Source organism: Eptesicus fuscus, chromosome 7, assembly GCF_027574615.1.
Source record: "Eptesicus fuscus isolate TK198812 chromosome 7, DD_ASM_mEF_20220401, whole genome shotgun sequence".
NCBI classification, from domain to species: Eukaryota; Metazoa; Chordata; class Mammalia; order Chiroptera; family Vespertilionidae; genus Eptesicus; species Eptesicus fuscus.
The window spans coordinates 77,417,777-77,441,399 of NC_072479.1; the positions used below are offsets into that span (position 1 = coordinate 77,417,777).

A 23,623-nucleotide genomic window follows, 5' to 3' on the forward strand; every position below is an offset into this window, starting at 1 on the left:
AATAAAAGCAATTTTATTATGTAAAACAAATTCCTAGATGTGTATTGCTTTATAGAACTCTAAGAAAACTTCAGGCAAGTGAATCCCAGGGATTTTCAGTTTAAAATCTCAGGGAAAACACTTTCTACCTTTCAAACTTATGTGCTTTAAAGGATTACTTACTCAACCATATTTTAAATGAGTACAAGGAATGAAGGGAAAGAGCAGCTGACCTTCAGGACTGCAATTCAAGTAGTCAGGAGGAATCATCTCTGAGGATCCAGACTGGGTCTGAGAGGGAAGGAGCAAGAGGCTCTTTATAGTAAGCATTTTTATTCCATTTGATTTTCATATCTTTTATTTGGTAAAAATAATATGTTAAATGTGTCGGAAAAACTACTTATCTTCTTCAGGGTCTCTAGCAGAAGAAAAGAAGTATTTGTAACAATAGAACAAAAGCCCTTGGCACCAGAAAGAATCGGAGGTCACACACAGTTCTCTGAAAGGGCAATGTCAATGGCTATCGGTAGGCTTCACACAATGAAGACCTTGGCCGTGCCCTGAGTGTGGGTGTGTGTGCCTCTCCTCTCGGTTCCCAGAAGCAGTTCCAGGCGGCTACCTCAAGGACACCCTTGGAGGCGGTAGGAAAGTTCTGATTTCTGACTGGCTCTGCTAGACCTGGCCTGCCTGCAAGTTAAGCTTCAGGCAAAACACTGTGAGCTCTAATCTAGGGTATATTAACTCGCTCTGTGTGACTATTTCCTTCTCAGTATCACCCTACGAGGACTGAACCCTTATCAAGACAAAGCGCAGCTGAGGTACCTTTCAAAGACTTATCTCTCCCAGTAGGAGACAGCAAGGAAGCATTTTGTTCCATGAGTGAGACATGTTTAGCTAAAGGGGTAGGCACTGATGTTTTTCAGACACCCAGAGAAAACAGCCTCCAAGGACAAGAGGAATAAAAATCGCTGCCACACACACTCTTTGGTTTGAGCCCAGGAATTTGTTACCTTCAGGATACTTCCAACTGCTCATTCATTCATTCATTCACTCACCACCACTGTATTGAGGTACCAGGCACTGAGCTGGGTGTTGAAGACACAGAGATGAATGGCAACTTGCATCTTTGGAGTTACCAGGGACTAACAGAGAAACCGAGCCTTACTGGCGAGACCATATAGATTTGTAGGGAACTTGGGAGAACAGGCTCTAGGCCTCACTTCCTCAGGCAACTAGTAGGCAAGTCAGGCATATTGGCTGAATTAGGTGGTGGTGTGGGGAGGGAGGGTACACACACACACACACACACACACACACACACACACACACACACCCTGTTATTGTTGCATCAACTGAGCTTTATAACCGAGATGACGAACATGGAAAATTCTGCTTTATTTGGAATGAAAACATTCCAAAGCACCAGCACTATTCCAGGGAACGCATCACCAACATCTTAGCTGGAAACTGTGGTCTTCTAAAGTTGACCTGAAAAGCAAAATTGAATTTTATTTCTCTTTGGACTGAGCAAGAGCGCGCAAGTCTTGCAGAGGCGAAGATTGGTTTCAGACATAACGCGGCCTCTGACTACTGTCCCGCTGGCTGGGCGCGGGGCCGCCTTGGCCACCAGAAGGTGACCTGCTCTTTTGGGGGGGAGGAGGGCTTGTGCCTACTTGAGCCCTTGTCCTTGAAGGCGATTGAGCGAGCGGAGGGGAGGAGTAGGCGGTGCTCGGGTTTCCAATCACAATGGAGAAAGCTGGGAGGCTGCAGAGGGGGGCGGGCCCTCCTCTCCCTCCCTCCCTCCCGGCAGATCCTGCGCGGGAGCCCGGCGCTCGCAGCTGAGACTGTTTTCTTGGCGCGACTCTTACTCCCGTCGGAGGAGCCCTCTCTCTCCTGGTAGGTTTCAGCTCCACATCCCGAGTCCCGACCCAAAGGCAACCCGGGTGGGTCAGACAGGGAGGCCCTTGTGTTGCAAGAGTGAGGGAAGAACCGAGAAGGACAGATGTCCTCTACGGCCTGCAGCCCTGAGCATCCGGACTCCAGTCCCGGCTCCACCCGTGGGTTCGAGGCTGCAGGTCGTGCCTTCCGCAGGGGAGCAAGGTGGGACCCGAGGCGGTGCAGCCGAGCCCCAGCGTTGTCCGCCGCCCAGCGGGGCTCCGTGGGGGGGGGGGGGGGGGAGAGACTTTCATTTGCAGCTAAACCCCGGGCACTCGTCCTTGATCGGCTCGGGGCGGTCACTGTACCCCCAGTGCCTGAGGAGCTAGGGGAGGAGGAAGGAGCGAGGGGGTAGGCGAAGGCTGGCTGATGTTGAACCTGGGCATTGGGATCTGCTACCGGGAGCGCGGAGAAATGCCACTGCACCTGCGGGGATGAGGGTCCAGGATGGCCGGCAGGTTTGACCTGCCCTCCGGGCTGGACCCGGCTGCTGGAGACGCTGCCCTTCCCGGAGCTGGAGACGGATTCATTTCGGGCCTTTTTTTTTTTTTTCTTGATGCGTGGGGAGCGGTGTTTACTTTGCCAGCTTTGGGTGTTGAGAGGAAGGAAGGCCTCGACGTTTTCCGGGGAGACCTTCTCCGAGGAGACCTTCCCCGAGGAGATCTGTGGTTGCCGCCTCCCGCGTGACCTGCCCCTCGGGCTGCGGGCGCCTCAGCCCTGGAGGTTGCACTTAGTGCCCGGACAGAGGGGGAGGGGAGGGCTGGCGTTTGTTCAGTGGAGGAATTAGATGGCAAAAAAAAAAAAAGGTTTTCTAAAAAGTTAGAATTGAGAGCTATTCGTAAAGGGGATCCTTGTTCCTGAACTTAAGGCACTGGTTTATTTCTAATGATTGATAGGCACCAGGGGGGTAGGGGGGCTGCACTGTAAGGGACAAGAATCAGGTTATTTTTACCCTGTTTGTCATCCTTCCCCCTTACAGCCACCGCTCTGACCTTGGCACAGCCCTGCATACACTACAAAACATTGTATCCTAGTTTTTTAGTAACTTGTATTAAGGAAATGTTGAAGAAAAACACTTTCTCCAGAAAGATATGAAAGAATCTGCACTGCCTCTAAACTGTCATTTCTGAAATTCCCCAAATTAATTTCAAAAGATCTATCTGAACAACCAGTCAGTATTTAGGTAGCAACCATTACTGGGTTTTTGTTTTCCATTGCTTTCTGCGTCCTCTGTGTACCGGAAGGATCTAAAGCAACTGATGAAAATAAACGTAACGGGGGAAAACTGTGCATCTGTATCTACTTCTGTCCAACAAGAAGAGAGGCAGCATTCTTCCTTCTCATTCTGCTAACAATGCAGGACGTGCATGAATTTCATTGTAAGGTCATCTGTAAAGACAGCTGCATGCTGTTCTGGATTTCACTAGCATCCACAAGAAATGCAAATGTGCTCTGTAAAGACTAAAGAATCTCTCAATTTAGGAAAACGTGTTTTGTGTTTGTTTGTTTGTTTGTTTTTTGGGGGGAGGATAGCTTTAGAACAAAAGCTATCGTAAAGGGGATAACTGAGTTGTTACAAAGTTGTTCCAAATTTAAGTACTTTATTCCAACTCAGAGACTTACTAACTCTTAACATATACAATTGCTAAACTAGGTTTTGTCATTTAGTTTATTGCAGACTAGAAACAAAAAAAACAGGCTTGGGAAGCAAGGGCACAATTTGAAACGGGTACAGTGACCCCCAAGGTTACAGTCTAGATTATAAGTAAAAGGAAACATAAGTAATGGACATTATAATGGGTCACAATGATAACTGATACTTAATTCTGAAGAAGAGGCTTACTCATGATCCGTACCCTCTCTGTTGAGGAAGGCAGGGTGGTACAGTAAATTTTGCCATTTGTTTTAAGTTTGCAGAAAGGGTGCCTGATTATCTGATGGCACAGATAAACTAGATACTACTGTGTAGAATGGTTTCCCATCGTTTTCGATTTAATTTTTAATTTTGGGGGGCTTTAGAAAAAGAAAAGACTGGAAAGAAACTAATTCAAAGGTTGATAATCTCTTAATTGGAACCTCCTGAAAGGAAAATATGTAATTATCTAACCACCTTTCAATAAGCTTCCAAGGTACACTAAAAGGAATTCAGGGTAATTATTTTTTTTAGGGGTGGGGGGAGGGCACCTTTTGCACAAACATCATTCATCACTATTTTATTGTCACTGTATTTATTTAATTATTTAAGCACACATTATATATTCAGTACACGGTGACACAAGACTTAAGTAGCCCTCGCTGGGTGGTTCTGTTGGTTAGAGTGTTGTCCCATGTACATATCTGAGTTATGGGTTCCATCCCCAGTCGGGGCATGTGCGGGAGGCAACTGATCAATGTTTCTCTATCCCTCCCTCTCTCCCTTCCTCTCTCTAAAATCAATGAACATGTCCTTGGTTGAGGATTTAAAAAAATCATAATAATAAGATTTAAGTAGAAGAAGACAATAGAAGAACAAGTCAGTCCCTATCTTCCAAGTGTGATAGTAACCATTTGTAGAAACTATATTGATAATTGGCCATTAATTTTTTTACACCAAGCTTAAATATGGGTTAATAATGAGCCCTAACTTAGTTTACATAGTTACATATAAATTCTTTAGAAGGAGAGTAGAAAGCTCAGTTCATTTACATACAAATATTTTTGTCTTTAAGCCAGTGAATGAATAAGCCACAAGACAAAATTACAACTTGTTAAATACTAATACGGAATCATAGCCTGAAGAGAAGAACCCAAATTCAAACAGCTTCATGGAGGTCTTAAGTTCTCCATTAAATGAGTCACATGGTTCTTTAAAGTATATTCTGTGTCCTAGCAGACCATTAGGCTCTTTTCGAACTGTACTTTAATTTAAAAATTGCAGTAGTAACATTTTTAGGATCGTTCCCATTTGAATTTCATGTGTAATATTTTGGTTCTTTTCTTACAGTGCACAATGGCGACTCTTAAGGAAAAACTGATTGCACCAGTTGCCAAGGAAGAGGCAGCAATCCCAAACAACAAGATCACTGTCGTGGGTGTTGGACAAGTCGGTATGGCGTGTGCCATCAGCATTCTGGGAAAGGTACGTTTCAGGAACACCAGACAGGATGGACACTTTCAGCATGTGTTCTTCAGGCACTTCAGGTTTTTATTGTATCTTTCAAAGATGTTTTTATCCTGAATAACTTGAAGTAACTTGTAGGCATGATACTGAACCTTCAAATACGTGAGCCTGTGTCTCCTGAGAGAACGACAGTGTCTCTATATGACACAATAGAGGTAAGATTCCTAGGGAACTGGATGTTTATATAATACTATTATCTAATATATAGTGCCCAGATTTAAAACTCTCCAGCTGTTAATATCATGCTTTTGATGGCTGTTTTCACCCCAATCCAAGGTCACATATTTTATATACTTGTCATATCTCTTTATTCTTCTTTAATCCAGAACGATTACTCGGGTTTTCTTTGTATTTCATAACAGTGACATTTTTGAAGAGTCCATGTCAGTTTTATAGAATGTTCCTCCACTTACGTTGGTCTGATGTTTTCTTGTAATTATGTCCAGGTTAATATTTTTGGGTGGGGTCATGACTAGGTGATGGAGTATTCTTCCTGATACATTACATCAGGAGTCATGCAGTGTTCAATGTGCCTCATTGCTGGTGGTGACTGCAAGATTTCTTCACTGCAAATCTCCCCTTTTCCTCTACAATTAATAAATAATGTGCACAGGGGCTTTTTGAGGTCATGGAAATATCCTATTATTCTCTTCAAAATTTCACCCAATTGTTTTATTTTGAAATAATTTAAAATTTATAGAAAATTTGTAAGAAATAGTAAAAAAAAAAAAAACACCTATCTTTCATATCCACTTTATCCAGATTTACCAATTCAAAAATTTTTATTATATTCTCTATACACACACACACACACACACACACACACACAGTGGATTTATTTTTTAACCATTTGAGAATCAAATGCAGATATCATTCCCTTCTAAGAGTATATTTATTTAAAATAGGACATCTTCAAATATTCTCACATAACAAATGTGATTATCAATATCAGGAGATTTAACATTGATATCATACTAGTAGCACCTTCCACTCCAGATTCTATTTTTCCTTTATACCTCCATGGTCTTGGGGCTTGCCTCGTATCCTGTTGTGCTTTAAATCACAATTAGCTTTGCTTAGTTTCTGAGGACTTTTGAGGAAAGAGCTCCCTTCTTATTTACCTCACTGAATTCATTCTTGTTCCTTCTCAAGGTTGCCTTCAATATAGGAACTGCCTACTCCCCTCCAAAAACAAAAAATGCCTTGTCTTCAGGACACACACTCTCTTTGTATTTATGGAAAGGCTGCCTGAATAACTCCTCACCAAGCATAGTTCTATTTGCAAAGTTTGAATTCTAAAGGAACAAATTCTGGATCCCCACCGAGAAAAAGTTACCAAAGCAATCAGCTAACGTATGTAGTGTGCGATAATGAAGGTTTTGTCCTTTTGCATTTTTTTCTAGCTCGTTTTAATTCACTAGGTGCCTGTGATTTAGGATAGCTGCTTCCCAAATTACAGGGAATTTAAATAACCACACTTTAGTGCTCACTGTTCATGCCGGTAAAAATTAAACGTAGTCCATTTTATGCTCCTTTTATGTAACATTTGAGTGTGTAACCTGTTCAAAGTGTTTTAACTGAAATGCTTCATTTTTAAATATATATATATATTTTTTTCATGATTTCAGAGAGGAAGGGAGAGGGAGAGAGAGATAGAAACATCAATGATGAGAGAGAATCATTGGTCTGCTGCCTCCTGCATGCCCCACACTGGGGATCAAGCCCACAACCCAGATATGTGCCCTGACTGGGAATCGAACCTGGGATCCTTCAGTTCGCAGGCCAATGCTCTATCCACTGAGCCAAACCAGTTAGGGCTGAAATGCTTCATTTTTAACCACAACCTGAAGAAGTGGGAACTGTCCTATCCTGTTTTCAGGTGAAGTGGCTGAGACTTGAGTTGAAGTGGCCTGTCCACAGTCGCAGCTGGCAGGGGCAGAACAATACATTTTTTTCTTTTTTTAATCCTCAGAGGATATTTTCTCATTGATTTCTAGAGTGGAAGGGAGGGAGGAAGGGGGGAAGGGAAATATAGACTTGAGAGATTGGTTGCCCCCGTGCCCCCCCAACACACACACACACACACACACACACACACACACACACACATCCCGACCTACGCTGCATGCAACCAGGATTCATGCCCTTGATGGGGAATCAAACCCATGACCCCTCCGTCTGTGGGGCCCAGGCTCTAACCACTGAGCAACTGGCCGGGGCATGATGAAACTGTATTTTGAACCCAAGACTGACTTTTCTTTTTATTCTGTGCTAGTATTTGAGTGGTTAAAAACAAAGGTATTAATGCAATATCAGCTAAGGATTTTTCTTTTAAAAAAAATATTTTTATTGATTTTTTACAGAGAGGAAGGGAGAGATAGAGAGTTAGAAACATCGGATCAGCTGCCTCCTGCACACCTCCCATTGGGCATGTGCCTGCAACCAAGGTACATGCCCTTGACCGGAATTGAACCTGGGACCTTTCAGTCCACAGGCCGACGCTCTATCCACTGAGCTGATAGGCTAAGGATTTTTCATTCTTCCTGCTAATCTCAAAGTTTACATTTTTCAGAAACCTGTATTTGAGCTATCGTGAGTCAATGAATACTTCTATGACTGTTTTAATTGTATATTTGAAGTCTTCCCTAGTAAATAATTTAATTGAGACTGTATCTGCAGTTATATAATCCTTTGGCCCATTTCTTGAGAGAACAGACCCTGCTGCTAACACAGTGGGAATCTTCCAGTTCAGATGCTTGCTGCGGAAGAATGACTGCCTTGTTCAAAGACCCTTTGATTAATTAAAGATGTTTAAATCTTATTTTAATGAGTAAGCGTGAAAGTGCTTCAAAATTGGTATTGATATTTGGTGAGGATTATAAACCCCACTAGTTTAATAGAGAAAAGAAATGAACAGTGCCTACTCTGTTCCGTCTCTGTATTTTGCTTCATTTGTCTACGAAGGTTCTGGGAGGGGATTGTCATCTATGTATCACCGTTGGAAAAGAAGCTCAGAAAGATTAAGTGACTTCGTTAAGATCACATAGATAGTGAGCACCAGGCCTGGCCGTTTGAGTTCATCGCTGGTGTGCTTTACAGCAGACACACGTTGCTTTGGCCCAGAAACTGAGCCAAGCTAGGGCATCAGAGAGAGAGAGGTTGAGGAGGCCCACACTTCAGCTAGGCCTGTGAAGGCAGCTCAGCCTCCCTAGTAGCATGTCCCAACATTACGAAGACTCAGTTATTTTCTGCTTGTACTCTTTCCCACCCCCCCCCCCCCCACCCCACCACCATCCTCATTGCCAACATAATAACCACAGCGAGCTTTTATAAAAATGGGAACTCTCCTACTTAAAACTTTTCAGTAATGCCACAGTGCATGTATGCTACACACATACAAAGACCCTGCAAGGCCACAAGGATCTTTCCCTGCCTGTCTCAGAGCAAAGCAGCGGAGTGCACAACTCTAGGGGGCGCCGTCCACAGTGTCAGGAGCACCCGCCGATGCAACGTGGTGGTGGTGGTGGTGGTGGGTCGGACCTCATCTCTCACCCTCTGCCTTATTTCTTCAAAACATCAAGCTCATTTCTGTGTAAACCTTTTCATTGATTCTCTCTTCACCTGGAATGTCTACCCCAGACCATCGCAGAGGTGACCCTTCCTATCGATCATATCATGCCTTTGCAGGCAGGCCTTCCCTGACTCCCCAATACAAAGTAAACACCCCAGTAACTTCAATATCGCCGTGCCCCTGGTGTTGATAGCGCTTGCATCATCAGAATCATCTTAAATTGTCTGCTTAATTCCGATTCTTTTCCTGATACATTTATTGAGAGCAGGGGCTTGGCTACATTTGTCCATTCCTGTATTCCTGATGAGTAGAATAATGCCTGGCACATTCAGCAATAAATATATATGAAACCAATGAATATTCCTGCTATTACTAGTAAACTGCATTTACATTTGGCCGAATTTTTTTCATAGCTTTTCCTTTTTCAGGGCTTCTGCCAAATATGACTTCCGCCCCACTACCAATCCCAAACCCTGCATGGAGCTGCCAATCCTCCTCATCCTGCCAGGGTCACATATCGCCTCCATGAAAATTCTGCCCTGAGCCTCTGTGCCCAGCTGCTTCTGGTCTGCGTGTCCATTCTTGATCGTCACCTTCAGCCATCTTCTTGAACAAACCGCAGAAGAAGTCTCTTAGAAGGAGCGGAGTAATTATAGATATACTACAAAGCAGTTTTTATAGGCAAAGTCAGCTTACAAGTGGGACTTAATTAAAACTTGGAACGTGTACAAGAATAGACAGGTTAATGGAACAGACTAAAAGCCCAGAAACAGGCCCGAACCATATTAAATGATAGCAGTGACATTCCAGAGGAGAAGAAAAAACGAATTATTGAAAAATAGTGCTTATCCATGTAGCTAATTATTTGAAAAAAGTTACGCCTTTTCCTACCACAAATTTCATGCACCCTGAACACTTGAAAATAAAAATGCAACCATCAGTGTGGCTCAGTTGGTTGGAGCATCATCCAGTGCACTGAAGGGTGGCGGGTTCCATCCCTGGTCCGGGTGTGTACAGGAAGCAACTGATCAATGTTTCTCTCTCACTTCGATCTCTCTCTCTCTCTCTCTCTCTCTCTCTCCCTGTCTCTCAAATCATTGGACAGCATGTCTTCAAGTGAGGATTTTTAAAAAATGCAACCATCAAATATTAAAGCATTGGTGGCAGGAATTTACTAGCTACGAGAACCAAGAGGCAGGTTATGGATGTATCCAGTCCACACGATACTTCAGATTAAAAGACATTTTTGTAGTATGTTAGACAAGGTTTCAACAGTGATGGTCTTGTTTTCCAACTGGCCTTATTCCTTAATAAATTATTGCATTTGCAATTAATCTGAGCCTTGCAGTTTCAAATATTTAAAAATATATTTACAACTTAAGTGGAATGCATAGATGGTAAATTCATGGGCTATACACTAAGCTACTGCAGAAGGAGATTTATTTCCCCAAACAACAGCATCAGTCCTTAGTCACACGTGTTCCATTTGCCTGCCTCCACACTTGGAGGATATTCAGTGGTGCAGATGCAGCTAAATTCGGCGCTGCAATTATTTTTTCAAGTGTTGGATCGCTTCCTTCCTTGCCAGCTGTGTAGGCACTTCTCAGCCAGTTCTCTACACCCACTGAAACCAAAGACAGGACCTGAGATCCTGTGATATCCTTTTCCACTTAAGCCCCAAATTGTTTTGCCCTGTTACCTTCCCCAGCACACATGTGATGTTACTAAAATAAGAGTGATGTTCTTTGTGTTTAGTACCTTGACAGAATGCTAGTGCTATTATTAAGTTATATTGAACATAACTTAGTGGGTTGCCAAATAATGCTTCATTATAACATTGATGCGATGCCGTAGGAACTTAACTCTTGTTCATATCAATTAGCCTATAGTAAAAGTGGTTTCGGAATAGATCATTTCACCGCAGTTCCAAGAACCTATCAACGGTGTTAAGTGAGGACTTATTGTATAATTTAGGATTTACAAAACATGAATGAGGGTTTTGTGTGACCTTGTCAGAGGCTGCAAAGGAACAAAACCATTTTAAAAGGGTCAAAACATGTGTTTAAGTAAAAATAGATGAAAATTAATTGCCAGTATTGGACATTTGTGGCAATGAGAAAATATTTACAAGTAATTCCCGTCTCATAAAAGGGTGATTTCAGAAAATCTGCAAGTTAAGTTGTTGCTTGGAACTAAGAACACATTCCATTACAAGGAGGCTTGAGTCTCAGATAAACCGTCACAAGCAAACCCTCACAGCTCACTTCATGAGGCTAGCCAGCCATTGGGGTTCTGGAGACAGGATTGTCCTCATTCCTTGGCTCCTGCAGGGAGCGGGACCTGCTTTGATGGCAAGCAAAAGTAGGTCAAGTTTCTTGTTGGCCATCTCACCTCTCTCTGCTTCTTCTCTCTCTACTGGTCAGCAGCTTCCTGACACTACCAGTTGCACTCAAGGTTACCCCTTATCCTTCAAAGTTCTTCCTGAACTCCAATTACCAGTGGGCTCCAGCACTGATACATCATATTAAGCTAATTATTTTGCCAACAGTCCTAAAAACAGCAGAGGCAAAGACTAGTGATGTTTCAATGGGAAGGATAGCTACTTTTTACTTTGCAAATAATGGATTTCCGTAGAATAACCAAATTTCAAAGCTGAAAGGCTATTTAATTGCATCCAGAGTGACACCCACCCACCTCACCCCCGCCCCCTGCCCACTTTTATAAGAAGAAAAGATCAAGGACTTGCTGAAGAACATACATGATTACTGAAAGGAAGAATCCAGAGTTTTGTTTTTTTCTCCCCACTATTCATGCAGAGATATAGAGAAATATAGCTGTGTAAAATATGTTATGTATAAGACGTTTTATAAAACATGTGAAATTATGATACTAGATCAAGATTAAATAGTACTTATTCATTTAGGTTTTTCTTTTGCGTGGGTGGTATAGGATGACAACTGGAATCTATACTAATAAAAGGGTACTGTGCAAATTGGCCAGGATGCCCTCACAGTAATGACCAAACAGCAGGCTGTGTGGGGCAACAAGGCCAGCGGGAGGGTTAGTGAGGGACAACCAAACAACTGAACAGCTGGCTGCGTGGGGCGACCAGGCTGATGGGGGAGGGGGGAGGAAGTTGGGGGCAACCAGGCCGGCGGGGGGAGGGGGGCAGTTAGGGGCGATCAGGCAGGCAGGCAGGTGAGCAGTTAGGTGCCAGTGGTCCCGGATTGTGAAAGGGATGTCTGACTGCTGGTTTAGGCCCGATCCCCAGGATCGGGCCTAAACCAGCAGTCGGACATTCCCCGAGGGGTCCCAGATTGGAGAGGGTGCAGGCTGGGCTGAGGGGACCCCCCCCCCCATGCACAAATTTTGTGCACCAGGGCTCTAGTAGAAAATAAAAGGACTCTGAGACTTGGCACGTTTGGATTGATTATGTTTGGAGGATCTACTAGTCCTGGATCCCTCTATCTGTCAAACCCTCTTTCCTTGATCCACCAAGATATTGGTCAGAGCTAAGGTGAGGATTCCAAACTTCAGCCAGGGCTTTAAATCCTACTCTAAAGTGAACTTAAACTAATGATGGTTTAAACCAGATTTGCCCTCAGAAACCCTCCACACTGGGGGGTGACCTCAGGGATGGACACTCTGCCCAAGTTTGTTCCTGGGTCTAGGTGAGTCTCTTCATCACCATCCGCAAGTAATGTAAAGAAATGTGCACCCCGAGGCCACTGTTGAATCAAGTTGGTTTCAGCGGTAATCTTTACATCTACATATTCTTAAAGCCATTTGCATTGTGTGTGTCAAATTCTAGTTGCGTACTAGCATGAAATTCTGAAAAATCAGTGTCTTGAATATTAATAGTTCATTATTCAAGATGTTTTATCATGAAGTTGTTTCAAGAGCACACCTAAACTCTGTGATTAAAGTCTCGAGGTTTGTAGACATTTGTCTCTTAGCCATTTAAAGGGTCTCTGGGTCGTACTGTGAGCTGGGTCGTATCCTAGAGTAGCTTAGGGGACTAATATCTGTTTTTGTGGTTCTAGTCTCTGGCTGATGAGCTGGCCCTTGTGGATGTGTTGGAAGATAAACTCAAAGGAGAAATGATGGATCTGCAGCATGGAAGCTTATTTCTTCAGACACCTAAAATTGTGGCAGATAAAGGTAGTGTTATTTCATGCCCAATGCAACCTATCTAATAATTGATATCCTCACCCCCTGATACAATGTTAGTCTTCCCATCATGGTGAATCTAGTGTTGGCAGTTTCTTCTTTCCTTTGGGTTCCAATTCATTCTGGAGGACAAACACAAAAGTGTTACCTCTGTAAACGTCCTGTGACTTCCACACATTTGGTACATAACATTTTATTTTCTTTATTTATTTTTAATATATTTTATTGATTTTTTACAGAGAGGAAGAGAGAGGGGTAGAGAGTTAGAAACATCGATGAGAGAGAAACACCGATCAGCTGCCTCTTGCACACCCCCTACTGGTACATGCCCTTGACCGGAATCGAACCCGGGACTCTTGAGTCCGCAGGCCGACGCTCTATCCACTGAGCCAAACCGGTTTCAGCAGTACATAACATTTTAGCAAATTGTATTATAATGTTTGTTTATGTGTATATGAGAATGGGAAGGTTTCAGACAGGAAAAAAAAACACACATTTGCCCAAAGTAATTTATTTGAGTGCCTTGATGAAGCTAAATGCATTCATGTTCCAGCCGTGTGTTCTGGATGAGCAGGTTTATGCCATGGCTCTGCCAGCACAGCATGGCTCTGCCTAAAGATACAGAAACGTGGGCTCCAAAGTAATAATTTCTAATAATACTCCTACTAATAATAGCTGTTACTGATCGAATTGTTGAGCAGTCTGTGTACTGTGGAAGTTTTTGCATGGCTCATCTTACTTCATCCTCATAGCAGCCCTTTGAGAGGTAGGTCCTATTACCTCCGTTTTATGGGAGAGGAAACTGATAAAATATTAATGGCTGTCAAAAGTTACATAGCAGCATAGCTTAATTATGAATCATCCATAGCTATTGAGTCTAATGATTGCATCAAACCATAATGTCTTTCTATTTTGGGAAAGGACACATTCTCCAGAGAAACTCCCTGCTGAAAGTGAATAAGCTTGAGTATTAGAAATTAATTGCTAGCCAAGAATTAAACATTTGAGTTCCTTCCTTCCCCATCATAGATTGAGTTAACATTACAGACCTAAAGGTACCTTTAAATTGCTTTCTTTTAAAATTTGCAGTTAAATCAGAAAGGAGGCTGGTTCCTCTTTTATTTTTTAATATATTCTTATTGATTTCAGAGAAGGAGGGAGAGAGAGAAAGAAAAATCAATGAAGAGAGAGAATCACTGATGGGCTACCTACTGCATGCCCCACACTGGGGATTGAGCCCACAACCTGGACATGTGCCCTGACCGGGAATCGAACCGTGATCTCCTAGTTCATAGGTCGACGCTCAACCACTGAGCCATGCAGGCCAGGCTGCCTTTTTTTTTTTTTTTTTTTTTTTTTTTTTATCGAAGGGCTGTTGGACTCACTGTTTATGTTTGTATTATTACTGACAATGCAATATTTTATAAAGTCAATTGCAATTTGAAATTCTTAGCCAGAGGCAGAGAATTTATGTTTGGAATGCTTCCCTGTAGAAGGAAGGAGCCGCAGGAACATTGTGAAACCTTATAATACAGAAAACGTAATTCTCATGTAAATTCTAGAAGCTTATGAACGTTGGGATAGTTTGGGGACATATCACACCTGGTCTGTTTTGATGAAGAGTTGTATTTAAAGGACCTTTTGCCTTCTCCCTCTAGACTACTCTGTGACCGCCAATTCTAAGATTGTGGTGGTCACTGCTGGAGTTCGCCAGCAAGAGGGAGAGAGTCGTCTCAACCTGGTGCAGAGGAACGTTAATGTCTTCAAATTCATTATTCCTCAGATCGTCAAGTACAGCCCTGATTGCATCATAATTGTGGTTTCTAACCCAGGTATTTGAATGCCTAAAGGGATCAGTTATGTTAAGTTCCGTGTGTTCGGGGTTTGTTTTATTTTGTTTTTTGAATTTAAGAAAATCTGTCTTGGTGTTCACTAGCAGAAGCAATTCACATGTCTTCTGTTAATGGCCCTAAAAGAGTGGTGTTTGCAGAACTAATGGCACTGTCCCAGGCCAAATGTTTAAAAATGTGAGAAGAGTTTTACTGGTCAATAAAGCAGTTTCATCTGTTTGTTTAATCTGGGTTTGTCGTAGAGTCTAAAAGCTTTTAAAATTTCTATAAAGATTATCCTGGGGTACATAATGAAACATTTGAACGTGGCTTCAATTTCTAAGGAATGTTTTAGCATATCTGACTTTTTGTTTTCCTAATCTCTAAAACTTCAAAATTGAATCAGATTGAATTTGAAACGAAGAGTTAAAGAAAATCATTATTTAGTCCTGGTTTAAAGATGGAAACAGGCTGTATAAATAGACAAACACATGCTAACACCAAATGTTGTTAAAACGTAATACTTCTGGTTAAAAAGAATTGCATTATTTTAGCCTACACAGTCAAAATCCACTATTTCACACTTCTTGTGTCTATAGTTTGCCACCAAACTTATTGTTTATTGGTGAGCGTGATAGATACATTGGTAAAATGGTAAAACTGATTATCTCTGACAGCTCATATAGAGAAAGATTGTGAATAAGAGCCAGGGGAATCCTAATACTTTGTGAAATATTGAGAGTTGAAAGCCAGCAAAGACAGAGATTATTTTAGTATTCTTATTATCTATAATTCTGGGTCGCAGTTTATTAAATCAATCCTGCATCTAAATCTTCTCACGGTGGCAGATAGATGTAGGACAGGAATGACAAATGCCTGGCACATAATGAAGTTGGTGTATCCTGTACCGAAGGCAGACATTAATAGCTGGTTATACAGCTTCCCAGGGGTAGCTTCAAAGTTTTAACTCTCCCAGGAGTCAGACTGGCCCAAATCCAAGTTGCCAAGGAAGAGTTTATAATATCTAGTCCATAATGACCTTAAAATATCTTAGCCAGCCAGTGTCTATATATGACTGTGGAGATGGAGACTGCAAAATTAACCCCTTGCCTTGCTTGTGTGCACTTTTACGGCTTAGCTTGTAAGTATTGTGACCAACAAGTTTTTCCTCTGTGCAGCCACAAGGCTGTGCCACATCAGAATGAAGGCTCTGCCATAGAAATCTTTTTATTAAATAGTAGGAAATGTTAATATCTTGTATTATAACAGTTATTTACTAAATAGTATCTGTTCCCGGGGAAATTTATAGTAGCATCCCTTGGTAATTTGGTAACCAATGCCTTTTGGTTTATGATGACAGTCACTAACAGTCATGGATTGTTAGAACTAGACGAAACTTAAGGGATGATCTAATTCAACCCTTTTTCTTTTCACATACAGTAAATTAATCTGCTAGGTTCTTATATATTTTCATTTCAAGTAACAAATTCTCATTTCTCATAACAAATAAAAAGCACAATACTGCATTTTTCTTGTCTTGCTAAACCCCATGATCTCAAATATGAAAAGTCAAAGTACATTTTTATAGGCACATCTCATTTGGAGAATGGGGAAGTGGGAGAGGAGGAAGCTGGGCACCCACTAATTTACATAACAGTCGAAATCAGTTTTGATTTATTTACATATATGTCTCTAAAATTTGTAGTGGATATTCTCACGTATGTTACCTGGAAACTAAGTGGATTACCCAAGCACCGTGTGATTGGAAGTGGATGTAATCTGGATTCTGCTAGATTTCGCTACCTTATGGCTGAAAAACTTGGTATTCATCCCAGCAGCTGCCATGGATGGATTTTGGGAGAACATGGAGACTCAAGTGGTAAAAAAAAATTAATATAAAAAATAGACAATATTTACTGTGTACTACTTTATGGTATTATTCTTGACATTCTGAAGTTTTTGAAGATGTTTTTATTGATTTTAGAGAGGAAAGTAGAAGGATAGAGAGATACATCAATGAGAGATAGACATTGATCCGCTGCCTCTTGCACGTCCCCTCTTGCAAGTGCCCTGACCAGGAATTGAATCGGGAACCTCTTGGCTCATGGGTTGATGCCCAATCATTGGGCCACACTGCCCGGACTGAATTTTTTTGTTTTTAAATCTTATTTTTATGCATTTTTACATACCTAACAGTATAAATAAGTAATTTGTGGGAGATAACTTTATATAGACTAGGGAAATAATTGATTCCTCATCATTTTTTTTTTTTGCCTGCTAAATTTAGTATTAGCTAATTATTCTTGGTTAAATGTATTATTACTATGATGATGTCAAATACCATATTCTAATCCCCTCATTTTTTTCTGTATTTCTTGTTTGTATTCTAGTGTAAGAGAAAGCTTTCTCTTCTCCATTTATTTATCCATCTATTTATATCAATGTAGACTCAGATTTTTATTTTATTCCACAAACGTTCTGTCACCATTGTCATAATGCATCAATTGTCTCAGCTTTGTCAAAGAACAGGCTCTTTAGGCTGACTCCTGCGTCTTTTTTTTTTTTTCAGTGCTGTGACTTATTTTTATTTTATTTTTTAAAATCTTTATTGTTGAAAGTATTACATACATCCTGTGTCTTTTTGATGTCTCACCATTTTTTGAGCCCTTTCTTGCTTTCTCTAGCAATAAAGTGCACCAGGTTCATCTTGTACTTTCCCTTTCCCAGACTAGAATCATCTCTTTCTTCAATGAGCTCTGTTTCCTTCTAGGGGGAATGGTATTTAGAAAGAAAGATCTGGCTTAGGTGTGCTGCTGCCCCTGGCATGTCTGCTTCTAGACCCTTTCAGTGGACAGAGCTATGATAGCCATCATGTTGATTGAAAGAGGGATGAATTGGGTAACAAAAGCTTTTCAATAACCAGTGTCTACTATTCAATAATGTAAAATAAATCTTGCTTCAAATGAAATCTGAGTTTTAATAAACCATTAATAATAACTATCAATCATTTAAGTAGTAAGAGAGCATATGGTAAATCTCAAATATTTTTTATGAATTTAAATAGAAATGTTGGACATAAGTTCATTGCAACAATACCAACATTAAAATAATAGTGCACTTCTGTTTCTTTTATAATGATTTATTCTGAAACAGTTAAACATCATTTATTTTAAATGTTGTATTTTAAGTTGATATTTTTCTTTTCATTGAAATTAATATTTTCCAAACAATTTTTGTGTTAAAAACATATATGACAGTTGTGATTGTGTTTAATAACCCTAAGCCTATGTATTGAACATAGAATTTCATACATTGAATAGGCTTATTATATAAAACTATAATAATACAAAATTTTAATATTATTAATTTAATATTAATAATAATAACAATGATCTTGTTACAAAATTTATTTCTGCCCACTATACAAATTTAAGGTATGAATTTTCCTTTGGATTTACTTGGAATTTGTAATGTGATATTTGTAATGAGTTTACCTTGGTATTATAAGAATTTGGTTTTACAATTATTGCATTTGTGTGTTTTTATATAATGAGGCTGATTTTTGTGTGTGTGTGACACAAAGTACTACTTGATTCAAGAGTTCTTCATATCCAAGCATTTATCTGAATTTTATTCCTATATAAAGTATTTAGCATAGTGTCTGATGTATAGTAAAAGCTTAATAAATGCTAGTCATTACAAATATACAATTTCTGGAACCACAAATCTAGAAGTGACATTACATGTCTTCTAGTTCAAGACTTGTATTTTAAGGAGGAAGAAATGGAGCAAAGCAGTCATTGTGGCTTGTTAAAGATCCATTGTAGTTAGTGGCATAATTACAACTAGAATCAGATCTTCAGACTCTTGACTAAGGTTCCATTCCTTCATTACTATGTCATTTTTTTTCCCCAAAACATCTTTTTCCCTATATTATGTACATAAAATGAAAAATAATTAAATCATGCTCATTATTGAATGATTTATGTAGACCTCATAGCTTTCAAAAACCATGGAAATGTTTGTTTTTCAACAATTGGCCTGATTTTGCAAAAGTTTGGGGCTAAAAGAGGTTTTGTTTGACCATGGGCAACTTCTCCTTTCATAGCCGAGCTAGACTTCACCCAATGCCTTTGCTTATATTTCCTGAGTCTCCAGTGCTTTCCTCCAAAAGTCCATATTATTTCTTGAGGACCAGTTCCAATGCCTATATTTTGTACCCCTTTTGGTCACTCCTTTCCCCCCTACATTAAGTAGACCCTTCATTTATGTTTTATTACACTTTCTCCATACTTCTGTGAGAGCTTATCCCATTGTTTTTGTTTCCTTTACTTGTCTGTTTCTCCCCATAAATTCTGAGCTTGTCCATGTCATAGAGCATGTCTTTTTTCATCTTTGTATGCCTAGGTCTTCAGTATATGCTTTTGGCTGGGCAGGAGGTGTTAAGAATAGGCAAGGGAGTTGTTTTGGTGCACCCAAGCCTCCAGAGATATAGCCAATGATAGACGCACACCTTGCCTGTTATGCCTCTGGAGGCATTCTTGGAAGGAGAGATTTGATCCAATTAAGACCAGAAAAATTCATTTTGGTTACACAAATTTTCTTTCAAGAAGTAGACTGGCCCTGTCTAGTTTGGCTCAGTGATTAGAGCATTGGCCTGCGGACTGAAGGGTCATGGGTTCGATTCTGGTTAAGGGCACATACCTCAGATGCAGGCTAGATCCCCATGCAGGAGGCAACCAATCCATGTGTCTCTTTCACATTGATGTTTCTCTCTCTCTCTCTCTCTCTCTCTCTCTCTCTCTCTCTCTCTCTCTTTCTCTCTCCCTTTCTTCCATTCTCTCTAAAAATCAATATAAAAAATATCCTCAGGTGAGAATTAACAACATCAAGAAAGATATAGACTGAACTTGAGGCATGAGAAGAGATACTTTGACTACCCGAGATTTGTTTTTACCTCACTCCAGAAAAAAAGGGGGGAGGGCTTATATTAGAAAAATAAATAGGAGGAAAGTTAAAAATTTCTCAAGCCAAAAGTTTGGGATAGCCCCAACCAGAATCCCTTGTGATTTCACAAACCTAGAGAAAAACAAGAAGTTCATATTCTCTAATTATGACATAATAATTCTGTTTAGTACCCAAATGGTTGAAAGTTAAAAGTTCAGATGTGTGGCTATTTGATGCTAAAGTCAGCCTTCAGGGGGAAATATACTGGAGACAGTTGTCATTGAGCAGTCAAGTGGGTAGCTTGCATCAGAGGTGAAATCTGAACTAAACGAAGAAAAGGTTTCTGAAAATAGTGTTAGAAACATATAAAATGTTTATTTTAGTTATTTTTATTTTTCCAGTGGCTGTGTGGAGTGGAGTGAATGTGGCAGGCGTTTCTCTCCAGGAACTGAATCCAGCAATGGGAACGGACAATGATAGTGAAAATTGGAAGGAAGTGCATAAGATGGTGGTTGAAAGGTAAGTGGAAGAGGGCTTGATTTAAGACAATTAATTTTATCTTTGCTTACATAAAATTATAAACACTTTCCACGGCTGCCTGCTCAGATAAACTCTTACTAAAGTAAATATGCAGCTGTTATCTGCTGAAACAGACAAGACTAACTTATACTGGTCAGGTTTGCTATGCCAGTCGCCATAAGGAAAGTAAATATTTTTCTAGAGAAATTCTGTTGTAGAGGTAACAGAAACAATACATAGAATTAACAAGTAAGAAGGGCTTTCAAAATGCTTCCTGTCCATAGATAAGTCTGATCTATTTAGAAAGTAAACCTAGACTCCACTAGTCTCCTAAATTGCCTAAAATAAATACTTGCTGATTGATTGTTGAAAGTGTTTAAGCTGTGCTATATTTACCTTTCCACACTCAGATAAAGATGTCCCCCATTCCTTCCATTTTCTTTTTCTGGAAACTCCCTTAAGAGCAACCGGTCTCTCTATGACCTTTATGCTTATCATAAAACAAGGTGTCATTGGCCCTGGATTCAAATCATAACACTAACACTAACTGTATAGTCTTAGGGAAGCCATTTAACCTTTAAGTTGAATCACGGGTTTCTCCTCTGTAAAGTCAAATGATAATAGTATTATTGTACAAATTGAATAAAAGCACATACACCTATGCACATACTTATTATTGATAAGATTTTAATAAATGTTAAGCTGTTAATTACAGAGAATTGTTGTAACAAAACTGATATCTCAAACATGAAATTCTTTTATTTAGATAAATTTTAATAATTCCTCCTCCCCAGGAATTTTATATAATGATAAAAGGAATTTTTAAATGTTGAAGGGGTCCTTAGAATATTATCATTATATTTGTATAATGATAAAAGGAATTTTTAAATGTTGAAGGGGTCCTTAGAATATTATTAATATAGACCCTTTATTTTACAAATGAGAAAACTAGGGCTCACTCAGGTGATGTAACTTGCACATGGTCTTCTAGTCAGTGAGATAGATCCCAACTTCCTAATACTCAGTTACTCCTCCCACCTCTCAAGGACCTATGCCTTTGTGCATTTTGTGGTGTACAATTTGTGTTCAGAAAATTTCCAGGCAAAATATTGCTATCACTTCGCTCTTAATTTAGTTGGTCATAGTATTTTAGGTGACATTGGTAAGTGGGACCTCAAAATCAAAATGTATTTTGTCCTTTGAATATGAAGATTCATTTACTTTCATTGTTTCCTGGTTTCATTAATATCTTTGGAAATGTTCATGTCTATGAATAAGAAGATTGGTTGGGAAAAGTACATTTTTACCACTGTGACTTTATAATCACTTATCTAGCCGTTATTTAAATTTATCAAAACATTTACATAGCACCTACCATAATGTGTTTATACTTTAAATATTTTACATGCATATTAACTCATTTAATAAACTTATGCAATAGATCCACTGTCACTCTCATTTTATAGAAGCAGACACCGAGACAAGGAAGGTTAAATAATTTAAACAAGATTACATAGTATGAGACAGAGCAGGAGTCAAACCCAGAGTCTGGTTTTAATAACTATTGAGTATGATTTCAATGATCTCTTTTGTGACATTTTTTTTTCTTAGTGCCTATGAAGTCATCAAGTTAAAAGGATATACCAATTGGGCTATTGGATTAAGTGTGGCTGATCTCATTGAATCCATGTTTAAAAATTTATCCAGGATTCATCCAGTATCAACGATGGTGAAGGTAAGACAAAGGATTACAAAATAGAAAGTGATTTCTAGAGTTGTAGTCTATAAATAGAGTCATTTAAGGAAGAACAAGATAAAGCCTCAGTCCACAGTTATTTCTCTTATTTCAAAATTTTATGGAGACTTTTTCTCTTCCTATAGAAATCCAAGGATAATAAGAACATAAACTTATAGAGGCTAAGACATCCAATAAATTTTATAGTTCTTTTTGTGTGATGTGGCAAATTAAATATTAATTCTGAATCTTATTGGCATAGTCTCACAATTGATGGTCATTTAAATAAGTGTATAATAGTTTTATTTCAAATTGGTAGATTGCATATGATGTAGCACTTGATACCTAAGTAAATTTAGTTTAATTCAAAAGCTATGAAACAGTTAAATAGAAATTGATTGTTCTCACATGAAACTAAAATGGCATTAAAAAATTTTGTAAGAAAACTCATTTTCCACAAGTCAATGGCCAGGGTGAAAAAGTAAAGAGGGTGGTACATTAGATTAAAAGAAGCATACAAAAAAGATAAATATTGAAGTAAAACATGGTGTCAGATTTTCTTAAAAAACAAATATGGCAAAAGTAGATTCATTGCCAAATTTTAGAGTGCATGTGTAAGATTTTGTTTTTTTCTCTATCCTTTGGTATATGTATAAAATTTTTGGAAATAAAAAGTTTAAAAATTTATTAAAGTAACTTGTTTTGATAATTAAATAATTTAATTAATTGGAAATAAAAAGTTTAAAAATTTATTAAAGTAACTTGTTTTGATAAATAATTTAATTAATTGTGTAGTAAAATTGACCCTGTGAATTAAATTAGTTTATGCAAACTGGTAAAGTTTTTGGAAATTATACTATTTTCTTTTCCAGCAACTCTTGGTTATTATAAGAATTTTGCCTTTGAGTGACCTCCAACTACTATTCTGGATCTTATAGGTTGGCTACCCCCTGAAATTTTCTTCTTAACTAAAAAATTTTTAAGAAACTTAAGATTCCATAAAAAGTAGCCCATTAAGAACCACATTTGAATGCAATTTAATTTGAAGACATATATCAAATTCTGTTAAAGTCTACCTAAATTTTGAGAGAGAGAGAATTCTCATATAGTCCAATAAAGCACTTATTACTTTCTTAATAAATTTCTAGTTTTATCATAGTGTATATTTGTCTATTCTATGTATCAAACCTAATTCAAAACAGAAGTATTAGGGAAATCTGAGCCTGTAAGTAATGAAATCTAAAGAATGAGTTTGTGCTTACAAATTTCCTACAATTCTTTCTGTTCGAAGATAGGACCTATGATCATTCTTACCTCTGGTTTTATTCTTTAATCTAAATGCTTTCCTTGTCTGGCAGGGGATGTATGGCATTGAGAATGAAGTCTTCCTGAGCCTCCCATGTATCCTGAATGCTCGGGGATTAACCAGTGTTATCAACCAGAAACTGAAGGATGATGAGGTTGCTCAACTCAAGAAAAGCGCAGATACCCTCTGGAACATCCAGAAGGACCTCAAAGACCTGTGACTACAGGGTTCTAGGCTGTAGAAATGTAAGAACTACAATGTGATTAACCATGAGCCTTTAGTTTCCATCCATATACATGGATCACAGTTTGCTTTTATCCTCCTAAATATGTGAATCTGGGCTTACAGAATCAGAGCCCATACCTGGTGTAATGCTTGCAACATGAGTCCTTGAACAAATAAATTAACGATGGTAGTGTGCTTCTGTTTCTGGAATTTTTTCTTTAATGGTTTCTGAAAGATTTCGGTCAGT

At 39.3% G+C, this 23,623-nt stretch overlaps 1 protein-coding gene across 2 annotated transcripts; it reads left to right on the forward strand.

Moving 5' to 3' along the window:
* The first annotated feature begins 1,788 nt into the window (after positions 1-1,788).
* LDHB (lactate dehydrogenase B) lies at positions 1,789-23,571 on the forward strand. 2 transcript variants are annotated; one of them, XM_028144012.2, is made up of 8 exons: positions 1,789-1,875; positions 4,898-5,032; positions 12,689-12,806; positions 14,474-14,647; positions 16,350-16,523; positions 19,993-20,110; positions 21,722-21,845; positions 23,204-23,571. In XM_028144012.2, exons 2-8 carry the CDS (start codon positions 4,904-4,906, stop codon positions 23,369-23,371), a joined length of 1,005 nt encoding a protein of 334 aa, XP_027999813.1. In that variant the 5' UTR covers positions 1,789-1,875; positions 4,898-4,903; the 3' UTR covers positions 23,372-23,571. The 2 variants fall into 2 exon arrangements, with proteins under 2 accessions (XP_027999813.1, XP_054575201.1); XM_054719226.1 differs by lacking the exons at positions 1,789-1,875; positions 21,722-21,845; positions 23,204-23,571 and adding an exon at positions 2,951-3,293 and having other exon boundaries at positions 19,993-20,114.
* The last annotated feature ends 52 nt before the right edge of the window (positions 23,572-23,623 follow it).

Coding starts and splice junctions, on each gene's coding strand:
- LDHB (XM_028144012.2), top strand. CDS start 4,904: ATGGCGACTCTTAAGGAAAAACTGATTGCACCAGTTGCCAAGGAAGAG. Junction 5,033..12,688: donor CCATCAGCATTCTGGGAAAG/GTACGTTTCAGG, acceptor TTGTGGTTCTAG/TCTCTGGCTGATGAGCTGGC. Junction 12,807..14,473: donor TAAAATTGTGGCAGATAAAG/GTAGTGTTATTT, acceptor TTCTCCCTCTAG/ACTACTCTGTGACCGCCAAT.